The 18,300-nt window shown below is 49.5% G+C and overlaps 1 protein-coding gene across 1 annotated transcript in view; it reads right to left on the bottom strand.

The window, feature by feature from the left end:
* Positions 1-18,300, bottom strand: part of LOC126641834 (ras/Rap GTPase-activating protein SynGAP-like) — a gene marked incomplete at its 3' end in the record, with an annotated part of 60,587 nt that overhangs the window by 25,064 nt on the left and 17,223 nt on the right. The window contains 4 exon segments of the mRNA XM_050318914.1: positions 2,364-2,462; positions 2,548-2,695; positions 6,736-6,741; positions 15,027-15,148. Coding sequence (XP_050174871.1) covers positions 2,364-2,462; positions 2,548-2,695; positions 6,736-6,741; positions 15,027-15,148 — 375 coding nt within the window.

Below are 18,300 nucleotides of genomic sequence, written 5' to 3'. Positions count from 1 at the left end.
GACCATTGACACCAGTTGACCATGGAAACCATGACCATTCTCATCCCCATCACCAGTTGACCACCGACACCAGTTGACCCCCCTCATCCCATCTCATCTCCATCAGTTGACCATCAACACCAGTTGACCGTCCACGATGGTTGACCGTCGGCAACAGTTGACCATCGACATCATGACCGTTCTCATCCCCATCACCAGTTGACCACCAACACCAGTTCACCTTCAAAACCACTACCACTCTCATCCCCACCAGTTGACCACCAACACTACTTGACCATGGACACCGTGACCATTCTAATCCCCGTCACCAGTTGACCATGGACACCAGTTGACCATGGACATCATGACCGTTCTCATCCCCATCACCAGTTGACCATCAAAACCAGTGGACCATCAACACCAGTTGACCACCAACACCAGTTGACCACCCACACCAGTTGACCATCGATACCATGACCATTCTGATCCCCATCACCAGTTGACCATTGACACCAGTTAACTATCAACACCAGTTGACCATTGACACCAGTTGACCACCAACACCAGTTGACCATTGACATCAGTTGACCACCAACACCAGTTGACCCCCCTCATGCCACCAATTGACCAACACCACCTGACCATTGACACCATGACCATTCTCATCCCCATCACCAGTTGACCACCAACACCAGTTGACCATCAACACCATGACCATTCTCATCCCCATCACCAGTTGGCCATCGACACCGTGACCATTCTCACCCCAACACCAGTTGACCATTAACACTAATTAACCACCCACAACAGTTGACCATGGACACCAGTTGACCATTAGCAACAGTTGACCATCAAAACCACTGTTATTCTCATCTCCATCACCAGTTGACCACTGTGTTGACCACCCACACCAGTTGACCATTGACACCAGTTGACCATGGACACCATGACCATTCTCATCCCCACCAGTTGACCATCAACACCAGTTGACCACCAACACCGGGTGACCATCAAAACCAGTTGACCACCAGCACTAGTTGACCATCAAAACCCCTTTTATTCTCATCCCCATCACCAACTGACCACTGTGTTGACCACCCACTCCAGTTGACCATCAACACCAGTTGAACATCAAAACCACTACCATTCTCATCCCCATCACCAGTTGACCATCAACACCAGTTGACCACCAACACCAGTTGACCATGGACACCATGACCATTCTCATCCCCATCGGTTGACCACCATCACCAGCTGACCCCTCCATGACCACTTGACCACCCACATGACCAATTGACCATCACCAGTTGACTCCCCCTTGACCACTTGACCACCCCTATGACCACTTGACCATCACCAATTGACTCCTCCCTGACCAGTTGACCACTTGACCACTCCCATGACCACTTGACCACCCCCATGACCACTTGACCATCCCCGTGACCACTTGACCACCCCTATGACCACTTGACCCCTCCCATCACCAGTTGACTTCCCCATCACCAATTGACCCCTCCATGACCAGTTGAACCCCTATACCAATTGACCACTTGACCACTCCCATGACCACTTGACCATCCCTATGACCACTTGACTATCCCAATGACCACCTGACCACCCCCACGACCACTTGACCAACCCAATGACCACTTGACCATCCCAATGACCACTTGACCATCCCAATGACCACTTGACCACCCCCATGACCACTTGACCACTCCCATGACCACTTGACCATCCCCATGACCAATTGACCACCCCAATGACCACTTGACCACCCCCATGACCAATTGACCACCCCATGACCACTTGACCATTCCCATGACCAGTTGACCATCCCAATGACCACTTGACCATCCCCATGACCACTTGACCATTCCAATGACCACTTGACCAACCCCATGACCACTTGACCATTCCAATGACCACTTGACCATCCCAATGACCACTTGACCATCCCAATGACCCATTGACCACCCCCACGACCACTTGACCATCCCCATCACCTCTTGACTACTTGACCAACCCAATGACCACTTGACCACTCCCATGACCACTTGACCATCCCCTTGACCCGTTGACCAACCCAATGACCACTTGACCATCCCCATGACCACCTGACCATCCCCATGACCACTTGACCACTTGACCACCCCAATGACCACTTGACCATCCCAATGACCACTTGACCCCCTCCCACCACCAACTAACCACTTGACCAACCCAATGACCACTTGACCATCCCCATGACCAGTTGACCATCACCAATTGACTCCCCCTTGACCCGTTGACCAACCCAATGACTTCTTGACCACCCCAATGACCCCTTGACCACCCCAATGACCACTTGACCACCCTCCCACCCCTCCTCCCATCCCCCCCACCTTGTTGGGCTTCACCGCCCTCTGCAGGTTCTCGATCCACTTGTCCCTCTCGGCCGCCGAGCGACACGCGAAGCACTTGGTGCCCGACGCCGTCGTCACCTGAGGACCCAGTTGAGACCCTCAAGGACCACCCCCTGGACATTTTGGGGGTCCAAAATAACCTCCAAACCCCCCCCCTTCCAACCTCGAAGCAGAACTCCTGGCCCAGGATGCTGCTGTGCACGGCCTTGATGATGGAATCCTCGTCCAGGTTGAGCTCCAGCGCCTCGGCCGCGCTCGACGGGCTCAGCAGCGACTCGTGAGAGTGGGACTCCTTGAAGCTCTGCATCAGCCTGCGCCCTGAAGGGGTTTGGAAGAGGAGTTTGAGGGAGATTTGAGGGGATTTGGGGGATTTGGGAGTCCAGGAAAAGACTGGGGGTCAGGAGAAAGTTGAGGGGGATTTGGGGAGTTCGAGGGATTTGGGGTCATTTTAGGATGGATTGGGGGCATCTGAGAGAGGTTTGGGGGGGATTTGGGGGAGTCTGGGGGGGATTTGGGGGTCAGGAAAAGATTTGGGGTCATTTTAGGAGGATTTGGGGTCATTTGGGGGATTTGGAGGTCATTTTAGAGAGAGGATTTGGGGGATTTGAGGGGATCTGGGGGAGTTTAGAGGGGATTTGGGGGGCTCAGCAGCGACTCGTGAGTGAGACTCATGAAGCTCTGCATCAGCCTCGCCCTGGGGGAGGGAGGAGGAGGTTGGGGGTTGGGAGGATCAGGAGGGATCTGGGGGTCAGGAAAGGACTGGGGGGTCCAGGGAGAGAGATTTGGAGGGGAGTTTGGAGGGGAGTTTGAGGGGGATTAGGTGAGTTGGGAGTCATTTTAGGATGGATTTGGGGGCATCTGGAGAGAGTTTGGGGGATTTGGGGAGATCTGGGGGATTTGGGGGTCCAGGAAAGATTTGGGTCATTTAGGAGGATTTGGGGTCATTTGGGGGATTTGGGGTCATTTTAGGAGGATTTGGGGGATTTGAGGGGGATCTGGGGGATTTGGGGGGATTTGGGGGCTCAGAGAGCGACTGGGAGAGTGAGACTCCTTGAAGCTCTGCATCAGCCTCGCCCTGGGGAGGGAGGGGAATTTGGGGGTAGGGGATTTAGGGGGATTTGGGAGGTCCAGGAAGATTTGGGGGTCCAGGGAGAAATTTGGGGGGTTTGGAGGAGTTTGAGGGGATTTGAGGGGATTTGGGGGATTTGGAGTCATTTGAGGATGGATTTGGGGGATTTGGGAGAGTTTGGGGGATTTGGGGGATTTGGGGGATTTGGGGTCATTTAGGAATGATTTAGGAGGATTGGGATCATTTAGGAGGATTTGGGGGGATTTGGGGTACAGGAAGATCTGAGGGGGGATTTGGGGGTCATTTTAGGAGGATTTGGGGAGTTTGGAAGAACTGGGAGTTTGGGCATTTTAGAGGATTTGAAGGATTTGGGGAGATTCATTTGGGAGGTCCAGGGGGATTTAGGGGATTTGGGGTCCAGAAAGATTTGGGTCATTTTAGAGAGGATTTGGGGGATTTGGGGGATTTGAGGGGGATTTGGGGTCATTTTAGGGGATTTGGGGTCATTTTAGGATGGATTTGGGGGCATCTGGGAGAGTTTGAGGGGACTTGAGGTCATTTTGGGAGGTCCAGGGGGATTTGGGGGGATTTGAGGGGATTTGGGGTCATTTTAGGGGGTTGGGGGATTTGAGGGGATTTGGGGAGTTTGGGGGGATTTGAGGGGATTTGGGGTCATTTTAGGATGGATTTGGAGGCATCTGAGAGAGAGTTTAGGGGGACTTGAGGTCATTTTGGGAGGTCCAGGGGAATTTGGGGGTCCAGGAAAGATTTGGGGGATTTGGGGGATTTGAGGGGATTTGGGGTCATTTTAGGGGGTTTTGGGGGTGGTTTGAGAGGGGATTTGGGGTCATTTTAGGATGGATTTGGGGGATTTGGGGGTCTAGGAATGATTTGGGGGATTTGGGGATTTGAGGGATTTGGGGGATTTGGGGTCATTTAGGATGGATTTGGGGGTATCTGGGGAGTTTGGGGTGGTTTGAGAGGGATTTTGGGGGAGTTTGGGAGGGTCTGGGGGAGTTTGGGGGATTTGGGGTCCAGGAAAGATTTGGGGGATTTGAGGGATTTGGGGGATTTGAGGGGATTGGAGGAGTTTGAGGGGATTTGAGGGGATTTGGGGTCATTTTAGGATGGATTTGGGGGCATCTGGGAGAGTTTGGGGGATTTGGGGTCATTTTGGGAGGTCCAGGGGGATTTGGGGGGGATTTGGGGGTCCAGGAAAGATTTGGGGGATTTGAGGGAGTTTGAGGGAGATTTGGAGGAGTTTGAGGGGGATTTGAGGGGATTTGGGGTCATTTTAGGATGGATTTGGAGGCATCTGGAGGAGTTTGGGGGATTTGGGGGAATTTGGAGGTCCAGGAAAGATTTGGGGTCATTTTGGGGGATTTGGGGGATTTGAGGGGATTTGGGGGATTTGGGGGGATTTGAGGGGATTTGGGGGATTTGGGGGATTTGGGGGCTCAGCAGCGACTCGTGAGAGTGAGACTCTTGAAGCTCTGCATCAGCCTCGCCCTGGGGGAGGGAGGGAATTTGGGGGGTTGGGAGGTCCAGGAAAGATTTGGGGGTCCAGGAGAAATTTGAGGGGATTTGGAGGAGTTTGAGGGGATTTGGGGTCATTTTAGGATGGATTTGGAGGCATCTGGAGGAGTTTGGGGGACTTGAGGTCATTTTGGGAGGTCAGGGGGATCTGGGGGGATTTGGGGGTCCAGGAAAGATTTGGGGGATTTGGGGAGATTTGGGGTCATTTTAGGGGGATTTGGGGGATTTGGGGGATTTGGGGGGATTTGGGGGGGATTTGGGGGCTCAGCAGCGACTCGTGAGAGTGGGACTCCTTGAAGCTCTGCATCAGCCTCTGCCCTGGGGGGTTTGGGGGATTTGGGGAGATTTGGAGGGGATTTGAGGGGATTTGGGGTCATTTTAGAGGATTTGGGGGAGTTTGGGAAGAAACTGGGGAGTTTGGGGTCATTTTAGGATGGATTTGGGGGCATCTGGGAGAGTTTGGGGGGATTTGGAGGAGTCTGGGGGGATTTGGGGAGTCTGGGGGGATTTGGGGGTCCAGGAAAGATTTGGGGTCATTTTAGGAGGATTTGGGGGATTTGTGGGGGATTTGGAGGAGTTTGAGGGGATTTGAGGGGGATTTGGGGTCATTTAGGATGGATTTGGAGGCATCTGGGAGAGTTTGGGGGGGATTTGGGGGTCCAGGAAAGATTTGGGGGATTTGGGGGGTTTGGGGGTCCAGGAGAGATCTGGGGGATTTGAGGAGATTTGGGGGATTTGGGGTCATTTAGGGGGATTTGGGGTCATTTAGGGGAGATTTGGGGTCATTTTAGGATGGATTTGGGGGCATCTGGAGGAGTTTGGGGGGGATTTGGGGTCATTTTGGGAGGTCCAGGGGGATTTGGGGGATTTGAGGGGATTTGGGGGATCTGGAGGGATTTGAGGGGGATTTGGGGATTTGGGAGGTCCAGGGGGTATTTGGGGGATTTGAGGGGGATTTGGGGAGTTTGGGGGATTTGAGGGGATTTGGGGTCATTTTAGGATGGATTTGGAGGCATCTGGGAGAGTTTGGGGGATTTGGGGAGTCTGGGGGGATTTGAGGGGTCCAGAAAAGTTTTGGGGGATTTGGGGTCATTTTAGAGGGATTTGGGGGATTTGGGAGGAATTTGGGGGATTTGGGGGATTTGGGGGATTTGGGGTCATTTTAGGAGGATTTGGGGAGTTTGGGAAGAAACTGGGGAGTTTGGGGTCATTTTAGGGGGATTTGGGGGATTTGAAGGATTTGGGGAGATTTGGGGTCATTTGGGAGGTCCAGGGGGATTTGGGGGGATTTGGGGGTCCAGGAAAATTTGGGGGATCTAGGAGAAATTTGAGGGGATTTGAGGATTTGAGGGGATTTGAGGGGATTTGGGGTCATTTTAGGATGGATTTGGGGGCATCTGGGGGAGTTTGGGGGGGATTTGGGGGAGATTTGAGGGGGATTTGAGGGTCCAGGAAAGATTTGGGGGGGATTTGGGGGGGATTTGGGGGGTTTGGGGGGGTTTGGGGGATTTGGGAGTCATTTAGGGGGATTTGGGGTCATTTTAGGGGATTTGGGGTCATTTAGGATGGATTTGGAGGCATCTGGAGGAGTTTGGGGGGATTTGGGGGATTTGGAGGTCCAGGAAACATTTGGGGTCATTTTAGGGGGGATTTGGGGGGATTTGGGGGATTTGAGGGGGATTTGGGGGGATTTGGGGGCTCAGCAGCGACTCGTGAGAGTGGGACTCCTTGAAGCTCTGCATCAGCCTCGCCCTGGGAGGGGTTGGGGGATTTGGGGATTTGAGGAGATTTGGGGGTTTGGGGTCATTTTAGGAGGATTTGGGGAGTTTGGGAAGAAACTGGGGAGTTTGGGGTCATTTAGGGGGATTGGGAGGCATCTGGGAGAGTTTGGGGGATTTGGGGGAGTCTGGGGGATTTGGGGTCCAGGAAAGATTTGGGGTCATTTTAGGGGGATTTGGGGGATTTGAGGGGATTTGAGGGGGATTTGGGGGATCTGGGGAGTTTAGGGGATTTGGGGAAATTTGGGGGATTTGGGGGTCTGGGTGAGTTTAAGGGGATTGGGGGATTTGGGGTGGGGTTTGGGGGATTTTGGGGGTTTTTGAGGGTATTTTTGGGTGGTTTTGGGGATGTTTTTGGGGTATTTTTAGGATGTTTTTTGGGGTATTTTTAGGATGTTTTTGGGGGTATTTTTGGGTTCTTTTTGTGATGTTTTTGGGGTTATTTTTTGGGGATGTTTTTGGGATATTTTTGGGTGTTTTTGTGGTGTTTTTGGGGGTATTTTTGGGGTATTTTTGGGGACATTTTTGGGATGTTTTTAGGATGTTTTTGGGGTATTTTTAGGGTATTTTTGGGGTGTTTTTAGGATGTTTTTGGGGGTATTTTTAGGATATTTTTGGGGTGTTTTTGGGGATTTTTTTGGGTGGTTTTGGGGGGTTTTTGAGCTCTTTTTGGTGTATTTTTCGGGGTGTTTTTAGGATGTTTTTGGGATGTTTTTAGGGTGTTTTTGGGGATATTTTTAGGATATTTTTGGTGTGGTTTGGGGGTGTTTTTGGGGGTATTTTTTGGATATTTTTGGGGTGTTTTTGTGGCGTTCTTGTGAGTGTTTTTGGGGGTATTTTTGGGATTTCTTGGGGTGTTTTGGGGGCATTTTTGGGGGGATTTTGGGGGGTATTTTTTGGATTTCTTGGGGTGTTTTTGGGACCTTTTTGGGGCGTTTTTTTTGGTATTTTTGGTGCGTTTCTCGGGACGTTTTTGGGGTATTTTGGGGTGATTTTTGGTGCATTTTTGGGGCAATTTCAGGGCATTTCAGGTCACCTGTCGTGGTCAGCACTCCGGAAGCGGGGCAGGATCTGCCGGAAGCTGCTGGTGTGGTCGAGCTTGGGGTATTTTGGGGATTTTGGGGTTGTTTTTGGGGTATTTTTGGGGTGTTTTTAGGATTTTTTGGGGTGGTTTTGGGGCTGTTTTTCATGTGGTTTTTTTGGGGTATTTTTGGGGTGTTTTTAGGATGTTTTTGAGGACTTTTTGGGGTGTTTTTGGGGTGTTTTGGGGGATGTTTTTGGGGTCTTTTTGTGGTGCTTTTGGGGATGTTTTGAGGGTATTTTTTGGGTGTTTTTGGGGAGTTTTGTGGCTGTTTTTGAGGGTGTTTTTGGGATGTTTTTGGGGGTATTTTCAGGATATTTTTGGGGTGTTTTTTGGGTGTTTTTGAGTTCTTTTTGGGGTATTTTTTGGACGTGTTTTTAGGATGTTTTGGCGTGTTTTTTGGGTTGTTTTTGGGGCGTTTTTGGGTGTATTTTTGTGATGTTTTTTAGGGTATTTTTTGGGTGTTTTTATGATGTTTTGGAGGGTATATTTGGGGTGGTTTTGGAGGTATTTTTGCTGTATTTTTTGGGTGTTTTTAGGATGTTTTTGAGGGTATATTTGGGGTGGTTTTGGAGGTATTTTGCTGTATTTTAAGGTGTTTTAGGATGTTTGGGATTATTTTGGGTGTTTTTAGGATGTTTTGGAGGGTATATTTGGGGTGTTTTTAGGATGTTTTTTGTGTAGTTTTGGGGGTGTTTTGTGGATGTTTTTGAGGGTGTTTTGGGGATGTTTTTGGGGGTATTTTTGGGGTGGTTTTGGAGGTATTTTTGTGGTGTTTTGGGGATGTTTTTGGGGTATTTTTGGGGTATTTTTAGGATGTTTTTGGGGGTATTTTTGGGGCGTTTTTGTGAGCGTTTTTGGGGGTATTTTTAGGATATTTTTGGGGTATTTTTAGGATATTTTTGGTGTGTTTCTTGGGCTGTTTTTGGGTTGTTTTTTAGGATGTTTCTGGTGGTATTTTTGGAGTATTTTTAGGGTATTTTTTGGGACCTTTTTGTGAGTGTTTTTGGGGGTATTTTTGGAATTTCTTGGGGTGTTTTTGGGACCTTTTTGGAGGAATTTTTGGGGGTATTTTTGGGATTTTTTTGGGGTATTTTTTGGGCGTTTTTGTTTTTTTTTTTCAACGCATTTTTAGGACATTTTTGTGATATTTTGGGGTGGTTTTTGGTGTATTTTTGGGGCATTTTTGGGGTGTTTTGGGTCACCTGTCGTGGTCAGCGCTGCGGAAGCGGGGCAGGATCTGCGGAGCTGCTGGTGCGGTCGAGCTTGGGGGGATTTGGGGGGGATTTGGGGTGGTTTTTGGGGTATTTTTGGGGTGTTTTTGGGGTGTTTTTTGGGGTGCTTTTAGGATGTTTTTCGTGTGTTTTTTGCGGTGTTTTTGGGGTGTTTTTTGGGGATTTTTGGGGTGTTTTTGGGGGTATTTTTAGGATGTTTTGGGGATATTTTTAGGATATTTTTGGTGTGTTTTTGGGGTGTTTTTGGGTTCTTTTTGGGATACTTTTGGGGTTGTTTTGAGGGTATTTTTGGGTGTGTTTTTGGGGTATTTTTTGGACGTGTTTTTAGGTTGTTTTGGGGTGTTTTTGTGAGTGTTTTTGGGGGTATTTTTGGCGTATTTTTAGGATGTGTTTGAAGTGGTTTTGGGGGTATTTTTTGGGGGTATTTTTAGGATATTTTTGGTGTGTTTTTGTGAGTGTTTTTGGGGGGGATTTTTGGGATTTCTTGGGGTGTTTTTGGGGTATTTCTAGAATATTTTTGGTGTGGTTTGGGGGTGTTTTTGGGGGTATTTTGGGGCATTTTTTGGATGTTATTGGGGGTATTTTGGGGATTTTTTGGGGTGTTTTTGGGACCTTTTTGGGGCGGTTTTTTTTGGGTTTTTTTGGGACGTTTTTGTGATATTTTGGGGTGGTTTTTGGGGCGTTTTCCCGCATTTTTGGGGTGTTTTGGGTCACCTGTCGTGGTCAGCGCTCCGGAAGCGGGGCAGGATCTGGCGGAAGCTGCTGGTGCGGTCGAGCTTGGGTTGGGATTTGGGGGGGATTTGGGGTGGTTTTTGGTGCATTTTTTGGGGTGTTTTTGGGGTGTTTTTGTGAGTGTTTTTGGGGGTATTTTTGGGTTCTTTTTGGGATATTTTTGGGGTTGTTTTGAGGGTATATTTGGGTGTGGTTTTGGGGGTATTTTTGGGTTCTTTTTGGGATATTTTTGGGGTTATTTTGAGGGTATTTTTGGGTGTGTTTTTGGGGGTGTTTTTGCTGTATTTTGGGAGTGTTTTTAGGATGTTTTTGGGGGTGTTTTGGGGATATTTTTGGTGTGTTTTTGCGAGTGTTTTTGGGGATATTTTTGGGGTGTTTTGGGGGCGTTTTTGTGGTATTTTTTGAATGATTTTAGGCTGTTTTTGAGGGTATTTTTGGGGTATTTCTAGGATATTTTTGGGGGTAATTTTAGGATATTTTTGGGGTATTTTTGGGGCGTTTTTGGGGTTTTTTTTCAACACATTTTTACGACATTTTTGGGACATTTTTGTGATATTTTGGGGTGATTTTTTGTGCATTTTTGGGGCGTTTTGGGGTGTTTTGGGTCACCTGTCGTGGTCAGCGCTGCGGAAGCGGGGCAGGATCTGGCGGAAGCTGCTGGTGCGGTCGAGCTTGGGGGGGATTTGGGGGATTTGGGGTGGGGTTTGGGGGATTTTTGGGGTATTTTGTGAGTGTTTTTGGGGGTATTTTTGGGTTCTTTTTGGGATATTTTTGGGGTTGTTTTGAGGGTATTTTTGGGTGTGTTTTTGGGGTATTTTTGCTGTATTTTGGGGGTGTTTCTGGGATGTTTTTGGGCATGTTTTTTGGGGGTATTTTTAGGATGTTTTGGGGATATTTTTAGGATATTTTTGGTGTGTTTTGGGCGTTTTGGAGTGGTTTGGGGGTATTTTGGGTTCTTTTTGTGGTGTTTTTGGGGAGTTTGGGATATATTTAGGATATTTTTGGGGGTGTTTTTAGGATGTTTTTGAGGATATTTTTGGGGTGTTTTTGGGGTATTTTTAGGATGTTTTTGGGGGTATTTTTGGGTTCTTTTTGTGGTGTTTTTAGGATGTTTTTGGGGGCATTTTTGGGTTCTTTTTGTGGTGTTTTTGGGGGTATTTTTGGGGACATTTTTGGGATGTTTTTAGGATGTTTTTGAGGATATATTTAGGATATTTTTGGGGTGGTTTGGGGGTTTTTTTGGGGGTATTTTTGGGGTATTTTTGGGGTGTTTTGGGGGCATTTTTGGGGGTATTTTTTGGATTTCTTGGGGCGTTTTTGGGACCTTTTTGGGGGTATTTTTAAGTGTATTTTTGGGGATTTTTTGGGGTATTTTTGGGGCATTTTTGACTTTTTTTCAACGCATTTTTAGGACGTTTTTAGGACATTTCTGGGTGGATTTTTGGGGCGTTTTCCTGCATTTTTGGGGTGTTTTGGGTCACCTGTCGTGGTCGGCGCTGCGGAAGCGGGGCAGGATCTGGCGGAAGCTGCTGGTGCGGTCGAGCTTGGGGGGGATTTGGGGTGGTTTTTGGTGCATTTTTTGGCTGTTTTTGGGGATGTTTTTGGGGTATTTTTGGGGTGTTTTTTGGGGGTATTTTTGCGGTATTTTGAGGGTATTTTTGGGATGTTTTTGGGGTATTTTTGGGGGGATTTTTGGGGTGTTTTTAGGATGTTTTTGGGGGTATTTTTGGGGTTCTTTTTGTGGTGTTTTTGGGGATGTTTTTGGGGATGTTTTTGTTATGTTTTTGGGGTGTTTTTTTGGGGCGTTTTTGGGGGTATTTTTGTGATGTTTTTTAGGATATTTTTGGGGTGTTTTTTGTGTGCTTTTGGGGGTGTTTTTGGGACATTTTTGTGATGTTTTTGGGGATGTTTTTGGGGTATTTTTGGTGTGGTTTTGGGGTGTTTTTGGGGTTGTTTTGAGGATATTTTTGGGGTGTTTTTGGGGATTTTTTTTGGTGGTTTTCGGGGTGTTTTTGATCTCTTTTTGGTGTATTTTTCGGGGTGTTTTTAGGACGTTTTTGAGGATATTTTTAGGATATTTTTGGTGTGTTTTTGGTGTGTTTTTGTGAGTATTTTTGGGGGTATTTTTAGGATTTCTTGGGGTGTTTTTGGGGCTTTTTTGGGTTTTTTTCAACGCATTTTTAGGACGTTTTTGGGGTGTTTTTAGGACGTTTCTGGGTGGATTTTTGGGGCGTTTTCCCGCATTTTTGGGGTGTTTTGGGTCACCTGTCGTGGTCGGCACTCCGGAAGCGGGGCAGGATCTGCCGGAAGCTGCTGGTGCGGTCGAGCTTGGGGGGGATTTGGGGGATTTGGGGTAGGGTTTGGGGGGATTTTTGGGGTGTTTTTGTGGTGTTTTTGGGGGGATTTTTGGGGTGTTTTTAGGATGTTTTTGGGGGTGTTTTTGGGTTCTTTTTGGGATATTTTTGGGGTTGTTTTGAGGGTATTTTTGGGTTCTTTTTGTGGTGGTTTTGGAGCGTTTTTGGGGGTATTTTTAGGATATTTTTGGGGTGTTTTTTGGGGTGTTTTTAGGATGTTTTTGGGGTATTTTTGGGTTGTTTTGTGGTGTTTTTGGGGACGTTTTTGGGGTATTTTTGGGGTGGTTTTGGGGTGTTTTTTGGGGTATTTTTGTGGTGTTTTTGAGGTGTATTTTTGCGGTATTTTGAGGGTATTTTTGGGATGTTTTTGGGGTGATTTTGGGCAGGTTTTGAGGATGTTTTTGGGGTGTTTTTAGGATGTTTTGGGGGTGTTTTGGGGATATTTTTGGGGTGTTTCTTGGGCTGTTTTTGGGTTGTTTTTAGGATGTTTCTGGTGGTATTTTTGGAGTATTTTTAGGGTATTTTTTGGGACCTTTTTGTGAGTGTTTTTGGGGGTATTTTTGGATATTTTTGGGGTGTTTTTGGGACCTTTTTGGAGGTATTTTTAGGTGTATTTTTGGGGATTTTTTGGGGTATTTTTGGGGCATTTTTGACGTTTTTTTCAACGCATTTTTAGGACGTTTTTAGGACATTTCTGGGTGGATTTTTGGGGTGTTTTCCTGCATTTTTGGGGTGTTTTGGGTCACCTGTCGTGGTCAGCGCTGCGGAAGCGGGGCAGGATCTGGCGGAAGCTGCTGGTGCGGTCGAGCTTGGGTTGGGATTTGGGGGGGATTTGGGGTGGTTTTTGGGGTATTTTTGGGGTGTTTTTGGGGTGTTTTTTGGGGTGCTTTTAGGATGTTTTTCGTGTGTTTTTTGCGGTGTTTTTGGGGTGTTTTTTGGGGATTTTTGGGGTGTTTTTGGGGGTATTTTTAGGATGTTTTGGGGATATTTTTAGGATATTTTTGGTGTGTTTCTTGGGCTGTTTTTGGGTTCTTTTTGGGATACTTTTGGGGTTGTTTTGAGGGTATTTTTGGGTGTGTTTTTGGGGTATTTTTTGGACGTGTTTTTAGGTTGTTTTGGGGTGTTTTTGTGAGTGTTTTTGGGGGTATTTTTGGCGTATTTTTAGGATGTGTTTGAGGTGGTTTTGGGGGTATTTTTTGGGGGTATTTTTAGGATATTTTTGGTGTGTTTTTGTGAGTGTTTTTGGGGGGGATTTTTGGGATTTCTTGGGGTGTTTTTGGGGTATTTCTAGAATATTTTTGGTGTGGTTTGGGGGTGTTTTTGGGGGTATTTTGGGGCATTTTTTGGATGTTATTGGGGGTATTTTGGGGATTTTTTGGGGTGTTTTTGGGACCTTTTTGGGCGTTTTTTTAGTGTTTTTGGGACGTTTTTGTGATATTTTGGGTGGATTTTTGGGGCGTTTTCCTGCATTTTTGGGGTGTTTTGGGTCACCTGTCGTGGTCGGCGCTGCGGAAGCGGGGCAGGATCTGGCGGAAGCTGCTGGTGCGGTCGAGCTTGGGTTGGGATTTGGGGGGGATTTGGGGTGGTTTTTGGTGCATTTTTTGGGGTGTTTTTGGGGTGTTTTTAGGAGTGTTTTTAGGGTATTTTTGGGTTCTTTTTGTGGATGTTTTTGGGGTATGTTTTGAGGGTATATTTAGGGTGTTTTGGGTATTTTGGGGGTATTTTTGGGTTGCTTTTTAGGAGTATTTTTGAGGTTATTTTGAGGGTATTTTTGGGTGTGTTTTGGGGTGTTTTGGGCTGTATTTTTGGGAGTGTTTTGAGGATGTTTTTGAGGGTGTTTTGGGGATATTTTTGGTGTGTTTTTAGTGAGTGTTTTTGGGAGTATTTTGGGGTATTTTGGAGTGTTTTGTAGGTATTTTTGAATGATTTTAGGCTGTTTTTGAGGGTATTTTAGAGATATTTCTAGGGGTGATTTTTGGGGTAATTTTGGGATATTTTAGGTGGTATTTTGGGGAGGCGGTTTTGGGGATTTTTTGCTGACATATTTTACGATCATTTTTGGGACATTTTTGTGATATTTTGGGGTGGTTTTTGGTGCATTTTTGGGCAGTTTTGGGGTGTTTTGGGTCACCTGTCGTGGTCAGCGCTGCGGAAGCGGGGCAGGATCTGGCGGAAGCTGCTGGTGCGGTCGAGCTTGGGGGGGATTTGGGGGGGATTTGGGGTGGGGTTTGGGGGGATTTTTGGGGTATTTTGTGAGTGTTTTTGGGGGTATTTTTGGGTTCTTTTTGGGATATTTTTGGGGTTGTTTTGAGGGTATTTTTGGGTGTGTTTTTGGGGTATTTTTGCTGTATTTTGGGGGTGTTTCTGGGATGTTTTTGGGGTATTTTTAGGGTGTTTTGGGGTTGTTTTTCATGTGTTTTTTTGCTGTATTTTTGGGGTGTTTTGGGGACATTTTTGGGATGTTTTTAGGATATTTTTAGGATGTTTTTGAGGGTATTTTTGGGGTGTTTTTGAGCTGCTTTTTGGGTGGTTTTGGGGTGTTTTTGTGAGTGTTTTTGGGGGTATTTTTTTGATTTTTTGGGGTTGTTTTTAAGGCGTTTTCTGGGGTTTTTTTGCCGTATTTTTAATACGTTTTTCGGGACGGTTTTTGGGTACTTTTGTTGCATTTTTTGGGGTGTTTTCCTGCATTTTTGGGGTGTTTTGGGTCACCTGTCGTGGTCAGCGCTGCGGAAGCGGGGCAGGATCTGGCGGAAGCTGCTGGTGCGGTCGAGCTTGGGTTGGGATTTGGGACATTTTTGGGGTGGTTTTGGTGCATTTTTGGGGTGTTTTCCTGCAGTTTTGGGGTGTTTTGGGTCACCTGTCGTGGTCAGCACTCCGGAAGCGGGGCAGGATCTGCCGGAAGCTGCTGGTGCGGTCGAGCTTGGGTTGGCTCTTGGTGCGTTTGATGGAGCTCTTCAGGCGCCGGCTCAGGAAGCCTTGCTGGGAGAGGGGCAGGGGGTCAAAGGTCACCAAGGGGTCACCAGGAGGTCACCAAAAGGTCACCAAGGGGTCATCAGGGGGGTCAAGAGGTCACACAGGGGTCATGGGGTCATTGGGGTCGCAAGGGGGTCATGGAAAGGTCATTGGGGGTCATAGAAGGGTCATTGGGGTCAAGAGGGGTCAATGGGGGTCAATGGGAGGTCAGGGGTCATTGGGGGTCACAGAGGTCATGGGAGGTCAGGGGTCACTGGGGTCATGGAGGTCACAGGGGGTCAGGGGTCATTGGGGGTCACTGAGAAGTCACTGGGGGTCAGGAGGTCATGGGGAGTCACAGGGGGTCATGGAGGGTCAATGGGGTCATGGGGAGGTCAGGGTCATTGGGGGTCAGGGAAAGGTCAGGGGTCACACAGGGGTCATGGGGTCAATGGGAGGTCAGGGTTAATGGGGGGTCACCAGGAGGTCATCAAGGGGTCACCAGGGGGTCAGGGGTCATTGAGGGTCACAGGGGGTCAGAAAGGTGGGGGGTTCAGGAAGCCTTGCTGGGAGAGGGGCAGGGGGTCAAAGGTCAACAAAAGGTCATCAAGAGGTCATCAAAAGGTCACCAAGGGGTCAGGAGGTCACCCAGGGGGTCATGGGGAGGTCTGGAGTCACTGGAGGGTCATAAGGTCACACTGAGGTCACACAGGGGTCATGGGGGTCAATGGGGGGGTCACAGGGGGTCAGGGGTAAATGGAAGGTCAGGAGGTCACACTGAGGTCACACAGAGGGGTCAGGGGTCATTGGGGACACTGGGGGTCATTAAGAGGTCAATAGGGGGTCATAGAATGGTCATTGGGGTCAAGAGGGGTCATGGGGGTCATGGGAATCAATGGGAGGACAGGGGTTAATGGGGGTCACTGGGGGTCAAGGAGAGGTCATTGGGGGTCATAGAAGGGTCACTGGGGTCAAGAGAGGTCATTGGGGGTCAGAGGGGGTCATGGGTCACTGGGAGGTCATTGGGGTCATGGGGGTCAGGGGGTCACTTGGGAGGTCACAGGGGGTCAGGGGGTCATTGAGGGGTCAATGGGAGGTCGGGGTCATGGGAGGGGTCACAGGGGTCATGAGGTCACTTGGGGGTCACTGAGAAGTCACTGGGGGTCAGGAGGTCATGGGAGGTCATTGAGGGTCATAGAAGGGTCATGGGGTCACTGGGGGGTCACTGGGGGGTCGTATGGGGTCACAGGGGTCAGGGGTCATTGAGGAGTCACGGGGGTCAGAGGGTCACTGTGGGGGTCACAGGGGGTCACATAGGGGTCATGAAGTGGTCACTAGGGGTCACAGGGGTCATGAGGTCACTTGGGGGTCATAGGGGTCAATGGGGGTCATGAAGAGGTCACTGGGGGTCATAGAAGGGTCAGGGGGTCACTGGGGGTCAATGGGAGGTCACTGGGGGTCACAGGGGGTCAGAAAGGTGGGGGTTCAGGAGGCCATGCTGGGAGGGGGTGTCACAGAGGTCAACAAGAGGTCACCAGGAGGTCATCAAGGGTCACCAGGGGGTCACCAAGGGGTCATGAGGTCACCAGGGGGTCAATGGGGGTCAGGGAGCACTTGGGGATCACTGAGAGGTCATGGGGAGGGTCATTGGGGGTCATAGAAGGGTCATTGGGGTCAAGAGGGTCATGGGGGGTCAAGGGGGTCAATGGGAGGTCAGGGGTCATGGGGTCAGGGGGTCAGGGGTCACTGGGGTCAATGGGAGGTCAGGGGTCAATGGGGGTCAATGGGAGGTCAGGAGGTCATTGGGGGGTCAGGGAGGTCAGGGGTCATTGGGGGTCACTGAGGGGTCACAGGGGTCATGGGGAGGTCATTGGGGTCATAGGAGGGTCAGGAGGTCACTGGGGGTCAGTGAGGTCACAGTGAGGTCACACAGAGGGTCATAGGGGTCAATGGGGGGTCATGGGGAGGTCATGGGGGTCAATGGGAGGTCATGGGGTCAATGGGGTCAATGGGGGTCAGGAGTCAATGGGGGTCAATGGGGGGTGAGGGAGGTCATGGGGTCAATGGGGGTCATGAGGGTCACTGGGCTCAGGTCACTGGGGGTCACTGGGGGTCAGGAGGTCACATGAGGTCACAGAGAGGTCATGGGGGGTCAATGGAGGTCAATGGGGGTCAGGGGTCATTGGGAGGTCAAGGGGTCCTGAGGGGGTCACTGGGGGTCAGTGGGAGGTCATGGGGTCAATAGGGGGTCACAGGAGGTCAGGGAGGTCACTTGGGGGTCATAGAGGGTCATTGGGGTCAAGGGGTCATGGGGTCAAGGGGGTCAATGGGAGGTCAGAGGGGTCAGTGGGGGTCACTGAGGGGTCACTGGGGGTCATTAGGGATCATGGGGGTCATGGAGGTCACTGGGGGGTCACATGGGGTCATGGAGGTCACACTGAGGTCACGCAGAGGGTCATGGGGGTCACATGGGGGTCAATGGGAGGTCAGGGGTCATTGGGGGTCAATGGGAGTCACTGGGAGGGGTCACAGAAGGGTCAGGAGGTCACTGGGGGTCAATGGGAGGTCAGGGGTCACTGGGGGTCATGGAGGTCAATGGAGGGTCATGGGGAGGTCAGAGGTTAATGAGGGGTCAATGGGGGTCAATGGGAGGTCAGGGGTCAATGGGGGGTCAGAGGGAGGTCAGGGGTCACTGGGGGGTCAATGGGAGGTCAGGGGTCATTGGGGGTCACTGAGGGGTCACTGGGGGTCACTGAGGGGTCACTGGGGGTCAAGAGGGTCAGGGGGTCATGGTGAGGTCATTGGGGGTCACAGGGGGTCAGAAAGGTGAGGGGTCTCAGGAAGCCTTGCTGGGCAAGGGCAAAGGGTCACCAGAAGGTCATCAAAGGTCACCAAGGGTCATGGAGTCACTGGGGGTCATGGTGAGGTCATTGGGGGTCATAAAGAGGTCATTGGGGGTCATAGAAGGGTCACTGGGGTCAAGAGAGGTCATTGGGGGTCAGAGGGGTCAATGGGTCACTGGGAGGTCATTGGGGGTCATGGAGGTCAGGGGTCACTGGGGGTCACAGGGGGTCAAGGGGTCACTGGGGGTCAATGGGAGGTCAAGGGGTTAATGGGGGTCATGAGGGGTCACTCAGGGGTCATGGGGGTCAGGGGGAGGTCATTGTGGTCACAGAAGG

The sequence above is a fragment of the Myiozetetes cayanensis genome, unplaced genomic scaffold (assembly GCF_022539395.1).
Source record: "Myiozetetes cayanensis isolate MyiCay16 unplaced genomic scaffold, myiCay2020 scf218, whole genome shotgun sequence".
NCBI lineage: Eukaryota > Metazoa > Chordata > Aves > Passeriformes > Tyrannidae > Myiozetetes > Myiozetetes cayanensis.
Note: the sequence above shows the minus strand (reverse complement) of the source record. Positions and strands in the feature narration are given on the sequence as shown.